At 49.2% G+C, this 22,773-nt stretch overlaps 3 protein-coding genes across 6 annotated transcripts in view; 2 read left to right on the top strand and 1 right to left on the bottom strand.

Annotated features, from left to right (window-relative positions):
* Positions 1-354: 354 nt before the first annotated feature.
* On the top strand, positions 355-4,408 carry MRNIP (MRN complex interacting protein). Its single transcript, XM_030458942.1, has 7 exons — positions 355-414; positions 492-551; positions 1,054-1,151; positions 2,191-2,260; positions 2,530-2,666; positions 2,931-3,018; positions 3,516-4,408. Exons 1-7 carry the CDS (start codon positions 355-357, stop codon positions 4,098-4,100), a joined length of 1,098 nt encoding a protein of 365 aa, XP_030314802.1. The 3' UTR covers positions 4,101-4,408.
* Positions 4,409-4,701: 293 nt separating this feature from the next.
* Positions 4,702-9,247, bottom strand: SQSTM1 (sequestosome 1). Of its 3 annotated transcripts, none has more exons than XM_030458938.1 (8): positions 8,951-9,247; positions 8,685-8,780; positions 7,645-7,874; positions 7,377-7,533; positions 6,848-6,937; positions 6,093-6,334; positions 5,628-5,835; positions 4,702-5,018 (listed from the first exon to the last, which is right to left on the bottom strand). In XM_030458938.1, exons 1-8 carry the CDS (start codon positions 9,126-9,128, stop codon positions 4,861-4,863), a joined length of 1,359 nt encoding a protein of 452 aa, XP_030314798.1. In that variant the 5' UTR covers positions 9,129-9,247; the 3' UTR covers positions 4,702-4,860. The 3 variants fall into 3 exon arrangements, with proteins under 3 accessions (XP_030314798.1, XP_030314800.1, XP_030314801.1); XM_030458940.1 differs by having other exon boundaries at positions 6,848-6,934; positions 8,951-9,220; XM_030458941.1 differs by lacking the exon at positions 6,848-6,937 and having other exon boundaries at positions 8,951-9,220.
* A 7,856-nt stretch (positions 9,248-17,103) lies between these two features.
* Positions 17,104-22,773, top strand: part of MGAT4B (alpha-1,3-mannosyl-glycoprotein 4-beta-N-acetylglucosaminyltransferase B) — a 48,228-nt gene continuing 42,558 nt past the window's right edge. For both annotated transcript variants that reach the window (XM_030459189.1, XM_030459188.1), the window contains exon 1: positions 17,104-17,375. In XM_030459189.1, the coding sequence (XP_030315049.1) occupies positions 17,279-17,375 (97 nt within the window). In that variant the 5' untranslated portion in view covers positions 17,104-17,278. The remainder of the gene's footprint in view (positions 17,376-22,773) is intronic.

The following is a 22,773-nucleotide window of genomic DNA, read 5'->3' as shown; positions in this document are numbered from 1 at the left end:
TTTGGTTGTTTCTTTGTTTGTTTTTACCTTCTTTCCTTCAAATTATTATTGTGTATATTTACTTGTACTCAAACCCAGCCAGACGCAGCTCCAGGTAAGTCCAAAGATGGTTCTGCTTCTGCAGCTGCAAACCCGCCGTGTTTCCCCCGGCAGCCCAGGCTAAGAAGCAGCTTGAGAAACAGCCCTGGCTGCAGGAATTGACCCAATGGGTACGTAATGCTCGCGGTCCGGTACCGGCTGAGCCGAGCCGGGCCGGGCCGCGGGATCTCGGCGGACTGTGGGGCAGAGCGGCCGCCTCGCTGGTAGCGGCGGTGTCACGTGTCCGGAAGCGCGCGTTGCCATGGTGAGGGCGGGATGGCGCAGAGGTTCTGGGTGCTGCGGTGCTGCTCCTGCCGCCTCTTCCAGGTGCAGCAGGTGGGTGCACCCCGGGGAGAGGCTGCGGGATGGGGCTGCCGGGACGAGCGGGAATGACCCCCTCTGCGCTCTCCTAGGCCAAGCGGAGCGGGAAGTGGAGCTGTAGCGTCTGCGGCCAGCGGCAGGCGGTGCAGAAGGTGAGGGGCCGGGCTGGGCTGAAGGGGCCGTGGAGAGCCCTGTAGGGTGGCAGTGGGGATCCCTGAAGGGAGGCAGTGGGGAGCCCTGTAGGGTGACAATGAGGAGCCTGAAGGGTGGCAGTGGGGAGCCCTGTAGGGTGGCAGTGGGGAGCCCTGAAGGGTGGCAGTGGGGAGCCCTGTAGAGTGGCAGTGGGGAGCCTGTAGGGTGGCAGTGGGGATCCCTGTAGAGTGGGAGTGGGGAGCCCTGTAGAGTGGCAGTGGGGAGCCCTGTAGAGTGGCAGTGGGGAGCCTGAAGGGTAGCAGTGGGGATCCCTGTAGAGTGGCAGTGGGGAGCCCTGTAGGGTGGCATTGGGGAGCCCTTGCCAGGACATCTCACATCACCCAACTTCACTTAGCACTGCAGTGTTACCTGGGGTGCAGGCTCACGTTGTGCAGTTTCCTTCTGGCTGCTCCCTAAGCTTTGTTTTTATTAATTTTTTTTCTTTCTTTCTTTTTTTTGCAGGTTTATGGCCAAGGGTCTGGCCTGGACTGTAGGCACCATGTGCAGAAGTTAAACTTGCTGCAGGGTGAGGCAGAGGAAGCAGTTGGTTGGACATCATGGTAAAGTGTTTATCTGCTTATTTCTTTTGATGACTTAGAGTTGTGCATCTTCATGCATTAGGTGCCTGTGCCATAAACTGAGGGTTTCTAGCCCTGTTGTAAAGTGTTATTGCTAATAGTGTGGGGTGGCTGGGATTTTTCTTTTTCTCATGAAAATACATGCAGTAAGGTTTGGGTTTGTTGTTTTGGGTTTTTAACTTTGGCCTTATTCATGCTTTGATGACAGACTGATAAGCATCCTCAGCGAAAACATCCTCCACTCTTGGCTGTTGCTACCTCACTGCTGGCACTGGGGTTTCACACTGTGAATCTGCTGAGTAATCACTGCTGCTGTTGATAAGAAGTCTTGTTCAGTGCATTTGGGTGTAATTCCTGCAGAGCTAGAAAATTCTTAGTACACTTTCCTGTTTATTTCATTCCTGAATCTGCTAACAAATTGCCTAATCTTGAACTGGTCTTGAACTGGTCCAGCTTCCTTTTTACTCAAGGTTATTTTCAGAGATCAGCCAAAGCTCATTAGATAACTCAGCTGTGGGTATGCAGTGCTTCAGGGTTAAGCTTTGGGAAGAAAACTCATTTCATGCTTGCTTTATCAAAAAGGGTTGCTGTTTCTAATCCCTCAGAACATTATGAAATTCAAAACATTTTGAAATAACTTTCCTTTTTCCTGGTTGTTGGGGGTATAATTAGTGGGTTCCAGCTGCTGTCCCAAAAGACACACTATTTTATCCCTAATTATGATCAATTAAAATTTACCATTTCGTGATTAGCAGCTTTAGATCAAACTTGCTACTCTGTATAGAAAGGAAGGCTCCCCTCTAATTAGATTTTTTTCAAGTATTTGGGGAATATATCTTGCAAATCCTTTGTTTGACATCTGGTTTACTATTGATCCTTTTTTTACATGACATGCTGCCTATCCAGTGGTGTTATCCCTGCTTTCCATCCAATCCCTTGTGCTGTGGGTGGGTGATTTGAAAATTATAACTCAACAGACAGAAATGTGTTCTAGAACCTCCAGCTTAAACATCTCTTTCAGGTGCACAGAAGAATCAGTAAATGGCAGCAAAAACACAGCAGTGCTGTGTGAAGACAGCTCAGTCCAGCAGGTAAGAAACCTACAAAGCTGAGGGGAATACCAACCCTCAGTGACCTGGGTGAGTTGTGGTGAAATCAGTGATCCCTTTGCAGGGGCTCAGCTGAAATATCATCAGAGAGGCAAAGGGAGGGAGATGGACACAGAAAACCTCTGCTCCTCTGGGATACTGAGCCTGGGAACACAACACAGGCACATGTCCTAAACTGACTTGTCATTCCACAGTGCCAGAAATGAGAACCAGGTATTTTTGCTGGTTTTGGTAATTCCCTGATGTTGCAGGAGGCAAGGGCAGAAGTCAGTCGCTGGAGTAAATATCTGGACAAGGACAGTGAAGATCAGGAAGATGGGGAGGAGGAGGCAGATACAGAGAGGCAACAGTTATGTTCCCAAAGGAAGAACACTGGGGAAGAACAAAGGTACAGAAAGAACTTTTTTTTGTAATTCCTACCCCTGAGTGGTGAGATGAGGTTTAGAGCTGTGTGAGGGAGCTCATCTCTGGTAGCTGAAAAAAGTACAGGTTGCAGTGTATGACCTGAGCTAAGCTGGAATTTTGTATTTGTGGGCAAAACTTCTCTTATTGCTAGAGCCATGCTTTTTAAGAAAGTTTCTGGTAATTTGTGAAAAAAAAAAAATCACATCAGAGCTAATTTGTCCTCTTTGTGCCTGTTTTTCTTTGGCAGGACACACCAGAAGAGCTTTCTTTCCAGTGATGTTCAGGATTATGCAGAGGAAAATGGAGTTTTCCAGCTTGCCTACCCATCCAAAAAGGTTAAAACCACTGAGGTTTTTTAATTGTAGAAAATGCTTCCTGCCAGCAAAACAACCCAGTGTACTCCTGAGCTCTTTTGTGTCATCATAATTTTGAATTATGATTCATTATGATTATGAGCCTTCCTCTGCTCTTCCATTTAAATGACTGGGGACAGGAAGAAAATTTTGTCATGACTTTCTGAGGAGTTTTAGCAAAGCAAAATCATTGCCACCTTGTGTAAGTGGAGTGGTTGCTCCAGACTCCTCTGCCAGCACAGCTGCTCTCTCTCTTTGCTGCTGTGGTAGCTGTGTTACTAATTCCCTCTGATCACCTGCAGTGCCAGTGATGTTGTCCTGAGCCTTTGCAGCTCAGAACTTTTAGGCCCACCCAGAACATCAGCCTCAGCTCTGCCTCAGAGGGTTGGTGAGAATGTGGATGCACATGAAGGACCCAAGAGCTCTTTCTTTGCCTGCTCTGCATGCTGGATTTATAACCAAAATCTTTATTCTTCCAGCACAAGAAATGTTTAGAAGCAGCAGCTGCTGAAGATGGTGGAGATGCTGTTTCTGGAGACACTATGGTTTGTGCTGGCTGTGAGGCCACAGTGCCTGAGGAGAACACACAAACCCCAACTGCTTCTACCAAACCCTCGAAGTGGGAAAAATTTCTCTCATGTTCTGACTACTGTAGTGAAAATGCTGCCAGGGCCGCCTTGTCACCACAGGAGGGCAGTGGAAGGCTGGGGCTAAGCAGCACCACTGCAGCAGATGCTGCTATGGCCAGTAAGTGCTCAGCAGAGGCTGGGAGAACTCTGCCTCAAGGTAGGGACTTTGAATTTCAGCAGTGTATTGCTAGCTCTGAGCAGGTTGCCTCCCAGCTGCCCAGCACCAGTTGCTCAGCTGAGGATGTGTTGTTCAAAGACCCTCGAAGGCAGCTGATAAGGGCAGGATCTGGTGCTCTGGAGCTGACTGCAGGCAGGTGCTCTCTGGATAGCACAGGGAGAGCAAATGTCCTTTACAGTAATGCTGGGCCAAAGTCAAGCAGTGTTTCTTGTGAACACCTCTTCTGCACAGGTGAGGAGTTTGAAGATGATCTCTGAATTCAGGCATTTTGGGTCCTAGTTTCTTCACCTCTATGTTGTATTTTGTATGTTGAGTACTGAAACGAGTTTGACCTGAAGCTGCCTTTACTCTAAGCCTTCCAGAACTGCAATATTAAAGCTGTTTATTTGCTGCATGGCTGTGTCTGAGGGAAGAGTATGAGGGTGGAAAAGACTGTTGCAGTGGGCAAGTATTGGGATTACACAATGTTGTCCAGTGACCTGATCAGCTAGGAGAATGGAAGTATGTCAGCTTAGAGGGAGAAAGCTCCAAGGATTGCTGGCCAGTACAGTTACATTCTTTGATTCCCCATTACAAACTACAGCTACTTTCCCTTCCCACTCCTTAGTTAAGCTCTCCCATGGCAACCATTTCCACCAGAGCTGCAGAACAGGCTTCAGAGCCAGCAAAGCAACTGATTCTTTTCAAAAATGCAGCCCTGGGGGTGTACATGAGGTATGTGCACAAAGGCAGGACCCCAGTTCTGGGCTGCCTCCCTTACTGAGGGAGCTGCTTGATGAATCACAAGCTCTCAGTTAAATGAGAGGAAGAGTTTGGCTCAGCAGTAGTGCTGGGGTACTTAAACACAGGACACTTGCACTCAGCACAGGAAGCATTTATTTTTCCTCCATTCTACAAGTACTTAGGAACATGAGACACAAACCCTTAGGCAGGAAGAAAGATGAACTGCTGGGTAACTCGTACTGCATTGTTTACTTTTAGTTTGAAGGCAAGTGCTTTTTGTTACACAGGGTACTACTACAAGTGAGGTGGCTGCTTGGAGTACTGGATGGCATCTAATGCTGCTCCAATGTCACAGTTCTTTGTCTGCAGGAGTCGAGTGAGCCATCCACCCTCATCAGAGAAGCCCATAGAGAGCATCTGGGACAGAGACTCAATGAGGCGAGGGTCTGCTTCTGTTAGGAGAAGAATGAAGTTGAAATAGTTCACATAATTGGCAAACCAGCCAAGCCCTTAATACCACACAGTAGGTAGGCTGGCACTAATCCTCACATAACTAGCTAAATGCTACAAAACACACCCTCCTTTGTCTCCCAGGAGGGCAGATGTTAGAAATAACCAGCTAAGGAAAGTGCTGAGTCTTGCTGTGGGACTCAATGCAGTTGATGTGTTACATGCCCGGCCTACTGTTAATGGCTCCCCCCAGAAAAATGCTGCTTTAACATCACAGGATGCACTGATCTGCATCCTGGTTTGAAGGGCACTCTTGAAGGGTCCATAGCAAGGATATGGTTTAGGGTTCCACTTTTTGTAATGCTGCTTGAATGGCACAGCAGCTTAAGGACAGAAGTGTTCAAAGACTTTGCTGCCTACATTGAAGAGAAGAACCTGATTGTCCTCAACAGGGCACAAAAGAGCTGCCATATCTGCTGACAAAGTTACAGACAAGTTTAGCTGTAACTTGTGAACTTGGTTTCTACTATCTCTACAAGCAGAGCTATGTTAGGTGAAGTTGGCAGTTCCTGAGTGAAAGTTACTTTGTTAGGAAACCTCCATTTTCATACCTGGTGGGAGATGTGGGTAGAGTGCAGCTTCTCGCAGTCCTGTAGGACCTGGCTGGGGAGGATCCTGTTCATCCAGGGAGCTGGGACCTTCTGTCTCTGGCATCTGCAGAGACTGCAGTTCACCTGTGGAAGGATCCACTTCCTTGGAAGACAAGTGGGTCCAGTCCTCATCACCACCTGAGGAACTGCTGCTGGATTCACTGTTTTCCTGAAACGGACAGAAGAAAAGGTCTGGCTGCTGCAGTGCTTTCCAGGTAAGATGCATGCTCCTACTTATCTGCCTTTATTACAATTAAATTCACAAGAAGTCCCACCACCTTTGCTGTAAGCCTGTAAAGCTTAAGTACTGTGTATCACTTAACCTTCTGACATCTTAATAGTCAACCTCACAATACAGATTATTATCTTCCTTTCTATTAAACCCTCACCACCAAAAATAGTACATTAGTGACATAATTCTTATACCTGGGACTGGAAGCTGGCATCCTCCATTTGTGTGGACACAGGATCTATCACCATGTCTTGTATCTGCTCTGAAACACCATTTACTTCTGAAGCAGAATCTGTGTTACTCCAGTCGGGTTTGGTCTGAACGTTTTGGTTAAGAGTACTGCTGCTTGACTGAGCACTGTTCTCTTGGTTGGGAGAAGCAGGAGTCACTTTGCTTCTCTGTCCTCCATGTTCCACATCAATATCAACTTCAATACCTAGAAATGCATTTCAGATGGAGAAAGTCTTAGGAGATTTTTCCAAAGCTCTGTCCTACAAGAGTGTGGATCAGTCCTAGTCTAAATGCTGTAAAGCTTCTGTAATTCTACAGTTTGCCATATAATATGTTGGGATTAAAATACAAAGCACCAAATAGTCATCTTCCTCTGGACAGAAAAGACAAACATTTAGAAGGTCAGAAATTAACTACATCCACATAAGCCAGGGAAGATCCCAAGTCACTGCTGACTTAAAATTAGTGTTACAGTAGTGACTTGTTGATGAAATCTTCCCTCATTTTCTTCTAAAAGAAGGCTCTGAAAAAGGTACTGAGTGGCTGTGCTAAGCCCAGGCATTGTTAGTACCAGGAGTAAACACTGTTACTGTTCAGCCTTCAAGCCATAGTAGCATGAGGTAGTTCCAGAATCAGGCACAACAGCTGACTGCTGCTCCTGCTACAAGTCCTTTAAGCCAGTCTCAGGGATTAGGATAACAAATGGTAAATCACTTACCCAGGGGGCTCAGAAAAGCTGCAACGCTCTCCCCCACATTCTTTAAGAAGGTGACATTGGGGTCCTGAGGCTGGCTGTTAGTAGAAGCTTCTAGAAAAACAACTTATGTTACCACACATAGAAGCTCAAAGAGAAAGAGCACCGTGAGATCTTGGTGCTCATTTGCTCTCACCCACATACACTTGCACAACAGCAGTATAGAGACAAAAACTAACTCTGAGCTACCTCTGGAACAGAAAACCAGTGGCATTAGCATTGTTAAGGCTCATTAGCCATGCTGAAAGGCAGATATGGAGTGACATGCTTGACCTAACAGCTCGGCTTGGTTTGATTCCAGATAGTCTCTGCATCCTCATCTACTGCATGGGCCCAAGCATGCCTTAAAATAATCCCACTCTGTGCTGAAAGGTGCCAGTGACATTTCAGGCAAACTAGATTAGTTCCTATGTCTACTTTCCCACCCCATGCTGTAGAATCTCTGCTACTCTGCTTCCACCACTACCTTGTTTACCAGAGCACCACCTCTTACCTTCTGCATTGGGTGGACTGGAGGCTGCAGCATTAGTCTGGGCTTGTTCAGAGTTTTGGCACGGAGCTGCAGGGCCAGGATATCCCCAGCAGTGCATCCATGGGAAGGGTGGGCCTCCATGCCTCATTTTACGGAGCCAGCGTCCTCGTGGAAGCCACTGTAAAGGGTAATCTTCCTGTGACTCTGTTCACAGCCAGATTCTCAGTAACTAAAACTTAAACTTGAGTCATATCCCATTCATTAGGTCCCCTCCATTGATTTTGCTCACCTCGAATGGATTTAGCAGTGGGCTCTGAAACATCACCATGTTGTGCTCCTTGTGGATGCCCTTCCCCTCACAGGTGCTACACAGGTCATAATCTGGACAGACAGTGCACTTGAACCTGGCACCCACCACGGGTCCTTCACAGCCATCACAGATCACGTTGGGATGCACCATGTCACGACGAGGCTCCTGGCTGCACTGCGAGCGGTGTTCCCGCCTGCACTCCTTTTTTTCTGTTAAGGAAAGGTAAGGAAACTTTACATCAAGAACCAGGTTACTATTTAAAGGCTGGAAATGAGAGGAAAAGAAAGCACAAACAGCCCTTGTCAGAGCAGTATTAACTTACTAGGTCAGTTTATTTTTACACTGGCTGCCAGACACAAGCTGGGGGCATGCAAGAGAACTTAAAACCAAGTGTGAAGGGGCTTCGCAGATACCTGCTCCTCACACTGAGCATTCCTTAACCTTAACAGTCTCTTGACGTGTGTATCTTGGAGCAGTGCTGCACTGCCCCATTTGGCTTCTCATCCTCCCTTCCTAAGTATCGCAAGAACAAAATGTTTCTGAGAGGGAGTAATGAAGAAATGCCAGGAGTCATAACAGATGAGAACAGGGACTCCAGCACGGGCTGGCATGACTCATTAGATGGACTGCAGATAGAGCTTTGCTGGTATATACCTGAACAGAAGGTCCAGGGAGCAAAAACATCCTGAAAAATAAGCTGGACTGAAGGCTTCTCAACGCATGGTTGTGAATATCAAAGCAACCAGTGCTACTCCAGCATTTCCAGGGAGCCAGGGTGGCAATGGTGTCTTGCACTGGACCAGCCCCAGTGGCAGGGCTAGGAGGAAACCTGTGATCTGTTTACCCTGCCTCAAAGAGAGTTCCCGTTCTGGTATGTCACCTTGCTCTATGTTTAACCTTTCTCCCCGAAGGCTGCAGCCAACACCAGGCTTCTTTCTCCCATTTTCGGAGGCCTGCAGGCGAGCACAGGGGTCACAGCCGGGGACCCGCTACCGCCCTAGGGACCTGCGCGACGTTACCTTTGATGTAAACACGAAAAACGCCGTCCTGCACATAAGGCATCGCCATCCCCAGCTCCTCGTCGGTGGAAAAAGCGATCAGGTCCCCGTCCTCATCTACAGAGGGTAAAGCGGAGGATGAGATGCCCGTCCGGGGGTCACGGGAGATGGGGGAGGGGGGAAGGGGATGGCGGGGACCACCCGGTCACCGAGCAACCCCGAGGCCTTCCCACCCTCCGCGGCAGCGATCTCGGGGCCCGACCCGCGGGAGGAGCCCCCCCGCTCACCTTTGTAGTGCATGCGGAAGGCGGGCGGCGGACCGGCCCGCAGCAGCCCCTGGAAGAGCTCGGCGACTCGGTCATGGATGGCCTGGTAGCTGGCGGGGGGCAGGAGGGTGAAGCGGCGGATCTCACGGGCCGCCTCCTCCTTGCCCAGCAGGTAAGCTTTCACCGTCAGCGACGCCATGGCTGTGGCGCAGCAGGAATTGCCGTCGGGTGATGAACGAGGCGGAACGGGGCGGGCGAGCAGCGATCGGCAGCGGCTGGGCCCGGAGCCGCAGCTTTATAGCGCGGCGGGAGGACCCCGCCCCGGTGGCACAGGCCCCGCCCCCGTGACACCGACTCCGGGACCCGCTGTCCCCAGGCTCCGCCCCGCGGTGTCCCTGCTGCGGGCGGGGGTCCCGTCCGTTCCCGTTACGGTCAGCACGTTACAGCTTTCTGGTTTACCCCCGCCAAACGGTAAACGCTCATTTTTCCAGCGACTGGAAAAATCTGTCACTGCTTACAAGTGTGCCGGTGCTTGCCGGTGTTTGTCGGTGTGTACCGGTGTTAGCCATCTGCCCGGCTCGCCCCCCGTGAGCGGTGCCCACGCCCAGCAGGCAGCCCCAGCGTCCATCAGGGTGGGATCCCAGGTTGTGCAGAGGTTTGGGGGTGCAGGGCTGTGCCGATGCTTGGGCAGCGGGGAGCGAGTGTGGCGATGATTCCTGGGGGGCCACGGGGCCTCCAAGACCCGCGGGTGGGGAAAGAGGACCCCAGGTTCGCACAGGAGGCAGCCCCATTTGAACTGGTCCCTCACCAGCATTCCCCAGGGCATTTGCTATCGCAGCACTTGGCTGTCCTGCTCCTCCTCCTCACCGTCCCCTGAATTCGGGCAAGCAGGGTCAGCCCAGCCAGGTGACAGAGGTGGGGATGTGCCAGGGTGGCAGTAGCCATCCGAGGGGTTTGCATGCTCAGCATAACAAGAATAAATGACTCCAGAGTTAATGCTCTTGTGTGAACCCAGTGTTTTGGAAGGGTGGGCTAAAAATAAAGATACTAGTATAAACATAACTGACATTAAGGAGGATGTTTTGGGGGCTTTCCAAGTTGCTTGGCAGCAGTATTTTTTAGCAGATCAGATAGAGTTGACAGCCCTCTTAATCTGGCCACAGGATAGTCCAGCTGGCAGAACACCCTCTCTGTGCCATCCAAGTGTAATTAAATAATGATGGATCAATGATTATTAGGTTCCCCATTGGTGTTAATTTCCTCTCACCCAAGGGCCTGGCCACTCTGACTCTTAGTGACATATTTTTTAGTTTAAGATAATGAAAGTTAGGAGAACTATGTTGGCATTTATCATCTTCTACAATGAAGAGAAATTTTAATTTCCATGATGGGGAGGTAGTTTCTTGACCTGAAGTATGTATGTTAAACGCTTGGCTTTTCATATAGATACATTTTTGGCATATGTGTGGCAATTTTGATACTGCAACACTTTTCTGGAAAACAGTATTTACAGTGGAAGGGGTTGTCCTTCTAATTTAAGAAATTCTCTAGAAATTTCAGCACCTAGGTATGACATGGCTAATATTCCACCATGAAGTCATGAGTTAAAGTTTAAACATAACCAGATTCAGGTTTAAGCATGTGCAGGGAATGATTCATCAGCTTTCACAGCATGGGATATTGAAAGTTTTAGGCATGCAGTAAAGGTATTGCATTCACCTTCCTTTTCTTTCGCCCCTTTGCTGTGTGTCCTTCCTGAAAATGTTGAAGGAGGTTGCCAATTTGACATCATTTGACATAAAATCAGAACTGTGACTGGCAGCAGCAGGTCAGTCAGAACAGAACACTCCTATCAGCCTTGCCAAGCATCACCCCCAGCATGTCCACCTCGTGTCCTATTTCTGGGGACCTCAACAGCCACTTCTGTCTCAGTTACAGAGCCAGAGATTTTTGGGACCCAGCCCCAGCACGTTAATACCTTAGGCTGCAGTCCTGGACAGGGCTGATTCCTGATTCCCCTTTTCACTACTGCCTGGCTGTTTGAGGAACAGTGGGTTCTCCTTAGATTGCTGGATCTTTCCAAGCCAGTTGTGTTTCTAGATAAATGGAAGCATTTATAATTATCAGGAGGGGCACAACATTTAAACCAGTGTTTTCTTTTGCATGAACTTTAATCCAGTCAGCAAACAGAAGAGGCCAAAAGCCAGAGAGTATTCCCCTTCTCCTGAAGGGCCATGCTGAGTCATGCTCAGCTTTCTGGTTGTGACATCATTTGCTGTGACAAACCAGGAGGAAAACAAGGCTTTCACCAGCCTGCTGGTAGCTTAGCTCACAAATCACGGGACAGGGGTGACTCAGGGAATCCTTTCTTCCTCCTTCTCCTTGAGGCTGGGGATTTCATCCCCAGCCAGCCCCATTCCAGTGCAGACCTCAGACATCACTCTGCTGGCATTCCCCATGTCCCCCAGCCCTGGGATGTGCCTCCAGGAGGTTTCTCAGCCCCCTGGAGAGGTCGATGTGAGAAGCTCTGCTGTACTCCCACATATATTAACTTCAGATGTTTTTCTCTCTGTTTACTGGAGGATTTGGGTTTTGGTATTCTCAGTGTGTACTGGCTGGGGAGATGTTTTCTTTTGGTTCTTTAGGAATCCCATAGCATCACAGCAACCCCCTGCCCAGAAAGGGGTTTGTCAGCCCTAGCTGCTGAGCAGCCAGCCTCACAGAGGGGTATAGCAAAAAACCAACAATGGGGATGGGAGAAAAGGCTGTTTGAGTTTAACATTTCAGTGTTAAGAGAAGGAAGGCTCAAAAAGGAGCAATTATCATCCTTTCAGTGCTTTGCTTTCTCTCTACACCCACTTTGTGCCGGCAAGTGTTTAAAAATATTTAGTGAGATTCTTCCTCCGAGCGTGTGATCACCAGAAATACCCCTTGTGGGCAAACCTTTCGTGTTCTCAGTGAAGTCCTGGTGGGATGAAGGGAGGGGGGGATGTGCAAGCCTTTTCCTTGCTTAGAAGCCACAACAGAGGCTGATGGTGATTTTCCAGAGGGATCGCCAGCAGGTCCAAGGAAGTGATTCTGCCCCTGTACTCAGCCCTGGTGAGGCCACACCTCGAGTCCTGTGTCCAGTTCTGGGCCCCTCAGTTTAGGAAGGATATCGAGGTCCTGGAGCAGGTCCAAAGGAGGGCAACCAGGCTGGTGAAGGGACTCCAGCACAGACCCTATGAGGAGAGGCTGGGGGTGTTCAGCCTGGAGAAGAGGAGGCTCAGGGGAGACCTCATCACTCTCTACAACTCCCTGAAAGGAGGTTGGAGCCAGGGGGGGGTTGGGCTCTTTTCCCAGGCAACTCTCAGCAAGACAAGAGGGCAGGGTCTCAAGTTGTGCCAGGGGAGGTTTAGGTTAGATATTAGAAAGAATTTCTTTACGGAGAGAGTGATCAGACATTGGAATGGGCTGCCCAGGGAAGTAGTGGATTCTCCATCCCTGGAGATATTTAAAAAGAGACTGGATGTGGCACTCAGTGCCATGGTCTAGCAACCACAACGGTGGTTCAAGGCTTGGACTCGATGATCTCTGAGGTCCCTTCCAACCCAGCCAATTCTATGATTCTATGATTCTATAATCCTATGATTCCTTCCCCAAACCATCTCTCCAGCCTGAGGCCCCCATCACTCCAGGTGAGGAGGGGCAGGTTTGGCCCCCACGCACACCCTGACTCCTGCAGATGGGTGCAAGCTGGACCAGGACAGTCCGCACAGAGCCACGGTGCCACACGCTCCTTCCAGAGGCTTCTGGAGAGGTGGAAGATCCTTCAGATGTGCCAGGTCAGGTGCTGGTGACTCAGCCCCATCCCGTGGTGTCTTTTCCCCTCTGCCAGCCCAGCAAAATCCCTGTTTGCTGCCTCTGAAGCAGAAACCTTCCTTCCGCCTTCAACAGTGCAGGCAGTGCCAAGCAGGTTTGGGGTTTTGTTTTGGTTTTTTTTTTTCCTGTCTCATTTTTGAGGTTGAGTCTTTCAGAACAGTAGCTCTGCCCTGTCAGGTGTTTACACAGGCTCCACACCATTTCCCATTGGTGTGAGGAGGAACTTTTAAGGGCAGAAAACTCTGGTCTGGATTTTTAACTTAGGAGCAGATGGGAAAAATGAGTGGAAAAATGGAAAATAAAAGCAGGCATAGAATACAAACCTGTTATGGGTGTCGTGCAAATACATAAGGATTTTGTGTTCCCACAGGTGAGAAGAAACTTTTTGCAGCCTACACTGCTTGCTTGGGGTGAGTGTTCCTTTGGGAACCTGGCTTGGAGCCTTTACCCTGAATTAAAGCATCAGTGTCAACACATGGAGGGTGAGCACCCTGTTGTGATGTTCATCCCTACTGGCTAAGGGGCTTTGGGGAACTTATTTGCTGAAAGTGAAAAAGGCCCTGGTGATGTTTGAACATGGAGACCTATAAAACACACAGGAAATGTAATTAGTTTATTTTATGAGAAAAGAGTAAGCACTCTATGCTTAAAGCAGTGGGGGAAGGACCAAGCCTGACTGGCCAGAGTAAAATGCCAGAGTCAAGCTCTTTAGAAAACTTGATACAATCAGCTATAAATCTGGATTACATTTTATATCTAATCCTAATAAATGTTTTTGCTTTCTAATTTTTATAATGGCCTCAGGACCTGGGGATTGCTATCAGAGCCCCTTATTTATGCAGCCTGCACAGTATTGCCAGAAACAACTGTTCAAAGATCATAAGAGTCCCCTTAAAAACCCTCTTCTGTTTTTTGTTTTTGTTGTGTTTTTTGTTTTTGTTGGGTTTTTTGTTTTTGTTGGGTTTTTTGTTTTTGTTGGGTTTTTTGGTGGTTTTTTTGTTTTGGTTTTTTTTTTTGCTGTTGGGGTTTTGAGTCTTCAGTTCATATTTTAAACTTTGGTCTCCAAAAGGACTGAGGCTCAAAACTTGCTTTTTTAAAACAGAATCAGAGCCAAAATTGGATTAGGGGGGAGGGACTTGAAGAACAAAAGTGGACTTTGCAAGTCTGATTTAAAAATCACAAGGAAGGGCTGACAATTTTGCTTCATCCCCCATTTTTTTCCCAAGGTTTTCATCATGCAAGGGTGATAGAATGCTCATTCATTTCTTCAGACTTTTATGAAGACAAAGTATAACAGCAGAAATTAGATTAAGCTTTAAGCTTGGTAAAGAGTCTAATTAATTGTCTTAGAGAAATTATTAATGTTGTTCTCTTCCCTTCTGCTGCAGACACACTGTGTATCCTGAGCTGTAGGAGTGTTTTGTGCATCTGAAAATAAGCACCCAGCATCTAATGCACTAAACTGTGTCACATTATTTCTCTAAACCCTTCAATGGTGGTAAGATTTCACACGCCTTCCCCACAAGTGTCTCTTACATGTCTGCCACCTCGGGAGGGTATTTGCCATTAATTCCTGTGAATTCTCTGTTGGGTCCTGGGCTTGTCACGTAGATTTACGGCGAGCAAGCAAGCAGGCTGGGTGGGACAGAGCTGCTGCAGCTTTTTGTCCTTATTCTAATGGTGGAAATGTCATTGCTGGTGAGACTGAGCCTTTACCTGCAGCCAAGGAGTGAGGGGCTGGGAGTGCTGGGTGAGGGTCTGAGCCTGGGGACGTGGCTGCTTTCTGTGGAGCCAGTCAAGCACCCAAGGGCTGGACATCTCTGAGCCCCAGGGAGTGCTGCTGGCTCACCTTCTGCAGCTCGTGGTCACTTGGGTGATGCTTTGCAACATCCAAGTGAGGGAGCACAGATGTTCCCAAGAGTGGTGTCCAGAGCATTCCCCACGCTGGGATGTGCAGCAGCCTGTGCTGGGGCTCTGCTGATCCTCCCTGGCTTCTGCTATGGGCATGCACTTCACTTTACATCACTCCCTAATTGATCCAAACATCTCAAACAACAGACTTTGATCACTGGAGGTCACTCCTACAATATTTACTTATCTGACAAATATTTACATATTGAAAGAGCTCCAGGGAATGGAAGATGTCAACATTTACTTGAGGAATTTTGTACCTGTATTCATGGCACAGGAGCTGCCACCTCTCTTTGATCCCAAGAACAGCAGCTGAAGCAGGTTGAGAAAATGGAGTCACCATTTTGAACCCATCCTCTCTCTACATCTGCTTCTGGTCCATAATGAAATAAAGCTGGAGCCATTAGCAGACCAAATGACAAGCAGAATAATTTTAAAATCTTATTTCTTCTGTCCTTCATCTGGGCCAGTATCTGGAGGCCATAACCCCTGAGTGCCAGGTCCTTTGGAAGAGCAATGGTGTCCTTCCAGGCATCACCTTCCACCTGTGATATCCACCTGCCATCGATTTTCCCTCAACATACATTAGATGCTCTTCTCTCTTAACTGGTTGAGGTTTAAGTAAGGTTTAATTTTCAAAAGCCAGCAGCTGCCTCAGAAGAAGCTCCTCTGTAACCTGCTGTGATCAGGTGGACCTGCAGGATTTAATTCTGGGTGGTGACCATTGAAGAGGTTAGCCTGACCAGTGTGGATGCTGTTTCCTGTACCAAGATGAAACATTTCTGTGCAAATGGCAGCAAAGATGCACTGCAGGGCTGCAGGGGCTGCTGTCCCCCAGCTGCATCCTGCACAAACCCCACCCCAGGTGTGCAACCCCCCTGTGTTGGGCCATGGGGACCCCCAGTGCACAGGGGCTGAGCACACCCCTCCCTCCACAGGCACCAGAGCACCCCAAGGGGGTGACAGTTACAGAGGTGACAACACGGGGACAGGAGCACCCTGTGCAGGTGGATGCAGCCCCCCCAGACATGGATAAAGGTGCTCGTGCAATGTGGTCATACACAGACACAGGGACACAGACACAGAGGGACACGTGGAGTTAGGCTGGTGTGAGTGCACACTGGTACATGCAGCCCTGCAGGCTCCCCTGGATAGAGATATTTATGTATGTATAGAAATAACTAAGTACAGGTTTGTGTGTGTACGTGCATGTGTACAACGTGTGTGCATACATTGGTATGAATAAGGCAAGTCTATAGGTATGTACATTGCTGTGTGCAGTGTGCCAAGTGCTCATGGACACACACACACACACGTACACAACACATGTATACACACACATACACACACGTACACACATGTGCACACAAACAAACGTGTACACACATGTGCACGCATGTACACATACCCATATACACACGTGTACACACACAATCACACACATGTACAAAATCACACACAATCACACACTCACAATCACACAATCACACACATCAGAATCACACAATCACACACACATACATACAATCACACACACACACAATCACACACACTCACAGAATCACACACGCAACCACACACATAATCACAGAATCACACACAGAATCACCCACACGCACAATCACACGATCACAATCACACAATCACACAGAATCACACACACAATCACACACAGTCACACATACAATCACACAATCACATACAATCACACAAACGCAACCACACACACACAATCACACACAGTCACAATCACACACAGTCACAATCACACACACACGCAATCACAATCACACAATCACACACACAATCACAATCACAGTCACACAGAATCACACACACAATCACACACAGTCACACATACAATCACACAAACGCAACCACACACACACAATCACACACAGTCACAATCACACACAATCACAACCACACAATCACACACACACAATCACACACAATCACAATCACACACACAATCACAATCACACACAATCACCCACTCACCGTCAATCACACATACACACACACACACTCACAATCAGACAATCACCATCACACAATCACACACACAATCACAATCACACACACACAACCACACACACAATCACCATCACACACAATCACACACACACACAATCACACACACACAATCACACACTCACCATCACACCATCACACCATCACACCATCACAGACACACACACACAATCACCATCACACAATCACTCCATCACACAATCACAGACACACACACACAATCACCATCACACAATCACACCCCCATCCTCCCCCCGCCCCTCCCTCCCCGCTGTTCTCCGTGTTCCCCCGTTCTCCCGCAAGGGGGCGCCCTCCTCCCGTTCCCGCCCCGCCCTTGGCCCCGCCCCAGCCCCGCCCTCGGGCCCCGCCGTGTCCCGGCCCCGCGGCGGGAGCTGTGTGCGGGCGGGCGGGCGGGGGGTTCGCCCCGCTCCGCTCAGCTCCCTTGGCTCCGTTCCGTTCCGCTCCGTGCTCGCCGGGGCCCTCGGGGCCGCCCAGGCCGTGCCGCGCTCGGGACATGCGGCAGCCCCCGCCGGCGAGGAGGCGATGAGGCTCCGCAGCGGCACGGCGCTCACGCTGCTGCTCGGCTGTCTGTGCGCCCTGCTCTCGCTCTCCTGGTACGGAGCCTTCGGCGGGCACAAAGGTAAGGAAGGGGCTCGGCCGCCTCCGCCCCGGGAGCCTGGGGCCCGGCCGCGGCCCCGCCGCCGGCGCTTGAGGCTGGGGTGGGCTCCGGGAGCCGGGCCCGCGGGACTCCGGGGGTCCGGCGGGATCCGGATCCAGGGGAATCCTGCGGGACCCGCGGGATCCGGACCGGGAGGATCCTGCTGGAGTCGCCGGTGTCGGGACCCGCCGGGATCCTGTGCGCCCCTGACCCCGCCGTACCCCTAGACCCGTGGGACCCCCGGTGTGGGCGTGCCCGTTCCCAGCAGGGCGGGAGGTGCCGGGACCGGGGGTCCTTACTCCTCCCCGGGGCACCCACGGAGGGTCGGGGAGCTGTGGGGTGCCGGGTGGACTCTTCTCTGGCTAGGGGTGCAGCGGGCTCCGGTTCGGTGATGTGCTTGTTTGCACTCTCACATTTATGATTAAAAACCTCTGTGGGTGATGGGCACCACGCAGGTTAAATCCTCGTGGGGAGGTGGTGATGGCAGCAACTGGGGAGACCTGTGGGCTGGGGGGGTGTCTGGGGACAGACTGGGGGTGAGGGGAGACCTGAGCAGCTCCTGACACTCGGTGCTGAGACCGGGAAGTTCAGTGTGTGCGGGACAGGTGCAAGGGCTTCAGCTCTTGAATATCGGTGCTGTTTTTGCATCCAGTTGGCATCTACAAAACAGGGGTGCAGGGCCCTGTCCTGTCCTGACAGCAAAGAATCCCGTGCAGGCATCACAGAGATGCTTGCTGCTGTTTTTTCCTGACAACAGAATAGTTGCTTTACCCCGTCCTGTCTCTCACTAAAGCAGTGCATTGGGTTTGTACTGGCCTGGAGAACAGTTCTGGTGGTTAGTTCTGAATCGTATGTCTCACATATGGATGTGCAGCCTCACACCTGTGCTGGTCACTCAGCTCTTCCAGTTCCTGCAGTTTTAGAGGCTGTGAAAGGTGGTGGCTCAGCCATCCAGCCTTTGACCCTCTCTTCCCACTCACCTGTTAAAGCTTTTTTCCCAGCTACAGGTGAGAAGCAGCTTTTGCTGAGTGTCAGATGTGTGGCATACCATGCAGTCACCACAGCTTGTGCCTGGTGCAGGGCTGGCGTCAGGACTGGGGCCTGTGGAGACAGGGAAAGTTATTTTGTCTCTTATGGGCAGGATGACAGGAGTCTGTGGGTGCCCGTCCAGCCCAGCCCCTTCCCTGGCAGCAGGGCAGGGGTGCCTGGGACATGTCATCTCCTGGCAGCTGTAGGCATCTCATGGGTGGCTGCCTGGACTCCTCTGCCTTGTTTGTCAGCTGAAGGGCTCCTCTGTCATGCTGCTAACGTGGTTTAAATCCCGCGGGAGCTGCTTCCCCACAGAGGTTTGGATGATGGGTGCTCATAATGCAGGGGTACCACGGGTGGATCACCAGCTGCAGAGGGATTTTAACTGGAAAAAAAATGTTTGCACAACCAGGTGGTGTTGTCTGTGCTTTCAGCCAGAAATGCTAGATGGGGGGAAGTTGTGCAGGGGCAGAGGAGTGCTCTGAGAGCTGCTTTCTTGTGGTTACTGCTGAGCAGTTGCTTTGCTTGTAGCAGCCTCCCATAAATGAAGTGAAAGCAGCGTGTGTGGTGCTGCTCAGGCTCCCAGCAGCCACTCCTGGCTTCTGAAGCAAGGTGGCCAACACACTAGGCAGGCTCTGCTGTCTGCACTTTGTTGTCCTTTGACTCACTTTTATTTTTTAATGAGTGACTTTCCCCCCTGCTGCTCATTCAAGTGCCAAAATAATAACCTTGGGTACCACTGTCCCTGTCCTTCCCGCTTGGACCCTCCCTGGGACATGCTTTTTCCTCTGGCAGCAACAGATTGTCACTTGCAAGCAGCAATCACCACAACAGGTCACAAATAACCCGGGAGAGGCTGTGTCAGCCCAGCAGGTTTCCGGCTATTATGGTCATTTACGTATCTGGCCATTATTCAGAACAGAGCTGGAGAAGACCTTGAGGGGCCGTCCAGTCCATCTCCTGCCCTGTGCAGGATCAGTGGTAACCAAACCCTTCCTGACAGATGTTTATTGTATTAATTCTTAAAAACCTCCAATGACAGAGATGCCTAAGCACCCTGGGCAGTCTGTTTGACATTTAGCAGCCCTGCCATTAGACTTTTCTTACAACCTGAACAGAAATGTTTTTTCCTTCAGTTTGGTTTCGTGTTTGCTCTTCTTTTTCCATTTATTTGGCACAGGCATGAAGGTTGCTTTGGAACTTGCTGCCGTGTCTCCCCTTATTTGCTGCTAATACAGAATAAACCATGCTGGTTCCTTTTCATTATTTTTTATATGGTTCTATGATTTTTAGGTCATGTATTCTTGGTCTGCAGTGGTCCTTATTACACACTTCTGGACTGTCATCCTTGATGAAAGAGTGATGCTCAGCCTGCTATTGAGGACTAAAATAATTGCCTTATTTTTGCTCAGAAGAATAAGGGGTTACTTCAGGTCTTTTACATACAATGATCCTGTTTATACATCTTGGTATGTTTGCTTTGTACTTTTGCCACAGATGATTCATGTTTAATTTTTTTTCATTTCATTGACCCTTCAGCTGTTCTTCTCCAGAACTTTTCGTGCATTTCATTCCTTGTCTTGTATTTTCTTGGTAATTATTCTTACCAAATCATATTACCTCATGCTTGTCCTTGTTGAACTGCATTCTTTTTTTCAGACTCTTGCTTCTAAAGTGTCAGGATTGTTTTGAATTCTGATCTTGTCCTCCTGCATGCTTGCTCTCCCTCTCAGCTCGGTGTAGCCTTCAAAGGTAGGAATTGCAGTTTCTCTGTTGTTGGCTAAGTCATGGATACAGGAGTTGGTATCAGACCTGGGACAGCTTCTCCTGGAACCTTGACTACTCTGAGCCCCAGGGAGTGCTGCTGGCTCACCTTCTGCAGCTCGTGGTCACTTGGGTGATGCTTTGCAACATCCAAGTAAGGAAGCACAGATGTTCCCAAGAGTGGTGTCCAGAGCATTCCCCACTCTGGGATGTGCAGCAGCCTGTGCTGGGGCTCTGCTGATCCTCCCTGGCTTCGGCTATGGGCATGCACTTCACTTTACATCACTCCCTAATTGATCCAAACATCTCAAACAACAGACTTTGATCACTGGAGGTCACTCCTACAATATTTATTCATCTGACAAATAGCTGTTGAAAAAGCTCCAGGGAATGGAGAATTTCAGCATTTGCTGGAGGAATTTTGTACCTGTGTTCATGGCACAGGAGCTGCCACCTCTGTTTGACCCCAGGAACAGCAAGAGGAGCAGGCTGAGAAAATGGAGTCACTGTTTTGAACCCAACATCTCTGTATTTCTCCTCCTAGTGCATAGTGAAATAAACAGCCCAAAAGACAAGCAGAATAATTTAAAAATCTTATTTCTTCTGTCCTTCATCTGGGCCAGTATCTGGAGGCTATAACCCCTGAGTGCCAGGTCCTTTGGAAGAGCAATGGTGTCCTTCCAGGCATCACCTTCCACCTGTGATATCCACCTGCCATCAATTTTCCCTCAACATACATTAGATGCTCTTCTCTCTTTACTGGTTTTAGGTTTAAGTAAGGTTTAACTTTCAAAAGCCAGCAGCTGCCTCAGAACAGCTCCTCTGTAACCTGCTGTGATCAGGTGGACCTGCAGGATTTAACTCTGGATGTTGACCTGCTGTCAGAGGATCAAGCCATTGAAGAGATTAGCCTGCCCAGTGTGGAGGTTGCAGGAAAGCAGAATGTTTGATGTTTTCCTGACTTTAGATAAGTAACAAGTGCAGATGGGATGATGGTGAAGAAGTTTAACCCACCCGCAATTGGTTTTCTCTTTTTTTTTTTTTTTTCTTTCCAATGATGAAAACTTTTCAGTTCTCATCCATGACAGGAGCTTGCATCCTGGGTGGGTATCTTGGTGCAGATCTGAGCATGGGGGGGTCTCTCTCTTGACTGGTGAAGGGAGTGGGGGGTGGGATGCTGGGGTGTTGGTGATCTCTTGACACCATCTGTACATGGATGTTGCTCCAGTGCATCTCTGGCAGCATTTCCACAGAGAAATCCTGCACGTGGAGGGATGCTCCCCTCGCTTGGGGTGTCCTCTGTGGGAAGCAGACTTTGTCCCAGAGGGATGTTCCTCTGAGCGCATTTACAGAGTCTTCTTACATAATGTGTAAAAGCCATGAACACTAATCTGCTCTGGAAGCATCAGAGTCAAAGCCTGTGATGCTGCTGAATATGAGCCACATCTTGCAGCATGGGGCTGTTCCTTCTGCTTTTCCATTTCTGTTACCTGCACCAGGTTGACTGCAGTTTTTGTAGTTTCTTGGAGGTCTTGGGCACAGGCTGGACAGGTGTGAGTGAAAGCCTTGGTCTGAGCTGAGATAATTTCACTGCAAACCTTGGAAGCATTTGCCAGGAGGGGAGACACTGGGATCAGACCCAGAGTCTGTTTGTGTTGGCTGAGCATGTGCAGTCAGGGACTTGGCTGAGGAACTGGAGTGTTTAGAAATCTGTCACTAAAATGCATGGTGAATAAAAAGATGGAGCATGTCTGAGAGGCTTTACTTAGCCTGTTGGGTGCTCAGCAGACATTGTGGGGATCTGGTGGCTAGAATGCAGCAAACTTTGTAAAATTTTCCTGAGTATGATTCAACCAGATTCATCCCAAGGGTGAGGGACAGCATGGTGTCTGTTGAGAGACATTTGTCAAATCTTTCATTGTCTGTATTTCTCTTTTATTTCTTTGCAGTTTGTATTAGATCTTTAACTGGGGCTCCTGACCTATAGTGTACATGCTCTTTTTGGTGTCCCATCCATCACTGCTCCAGCAATAAGAGCTGTGGTTGTGGATGGTGGAGCTGGAGTTACTGGAAGTGGATGAGGGCTTTCTCCTAACCAGGATGGTGTTTCCCAGCATAGGGGACATAGGTTTGGGTCTTTGCTGTGCCGTATTCCATCTGGTCTTGGGAAAGTCAGTCAGATGGTTTCATGCCTGAGTTCCCATCTGCTCTCTGGGGACAGTGACATCTCTTGTCACAGAGGTTTGGAGGACACAGCCATGCTGCTGACAGCAGTGTCTCTGTTAGGAGAGTGTCTGTGTGTAGGAGAGGAGCAGGCAGAGGAGGTTAACACAAACACACCCAATTACATCAAGTGCTTCTCTTGTTTTACTTCTGTTACAGAACAAACCCCTTTCTCATTTGTGATTCCCTTTGATTCATCTAAAGTAAATCATTGATTTGTGCTTATATCCTGAATGTTCATTGATCATTCACTTAGTGTTTAATGTAAAACACATCTGTAGCTGGCTAGTTTAAGTGAAGCTGCCAGTCATCTCTGGAAAGCTTTGAAGCCTGCTAAGTGATGGAGAAATCTCTTTAGCAATAG

The sequence above is a fragment of the Calypte anna genome, chromosome 13, assembly GCF_003957555.1.
Source record: "Calypte anna isolate BGI_N300 chromosome 13, bCalAnn1_v1.p, whole genome shotgun sequence".
NCBI lineage: Eukaryota > Metazoa > Chordata > Aves > Apodiformes > Trochilidae > Calypte > Calypte anna.
The sequence above is the reverse complement of the archived record's forward strand: the minus strand, read 5'-3'. Positions and strand labels throughout refer to the sequence as shown.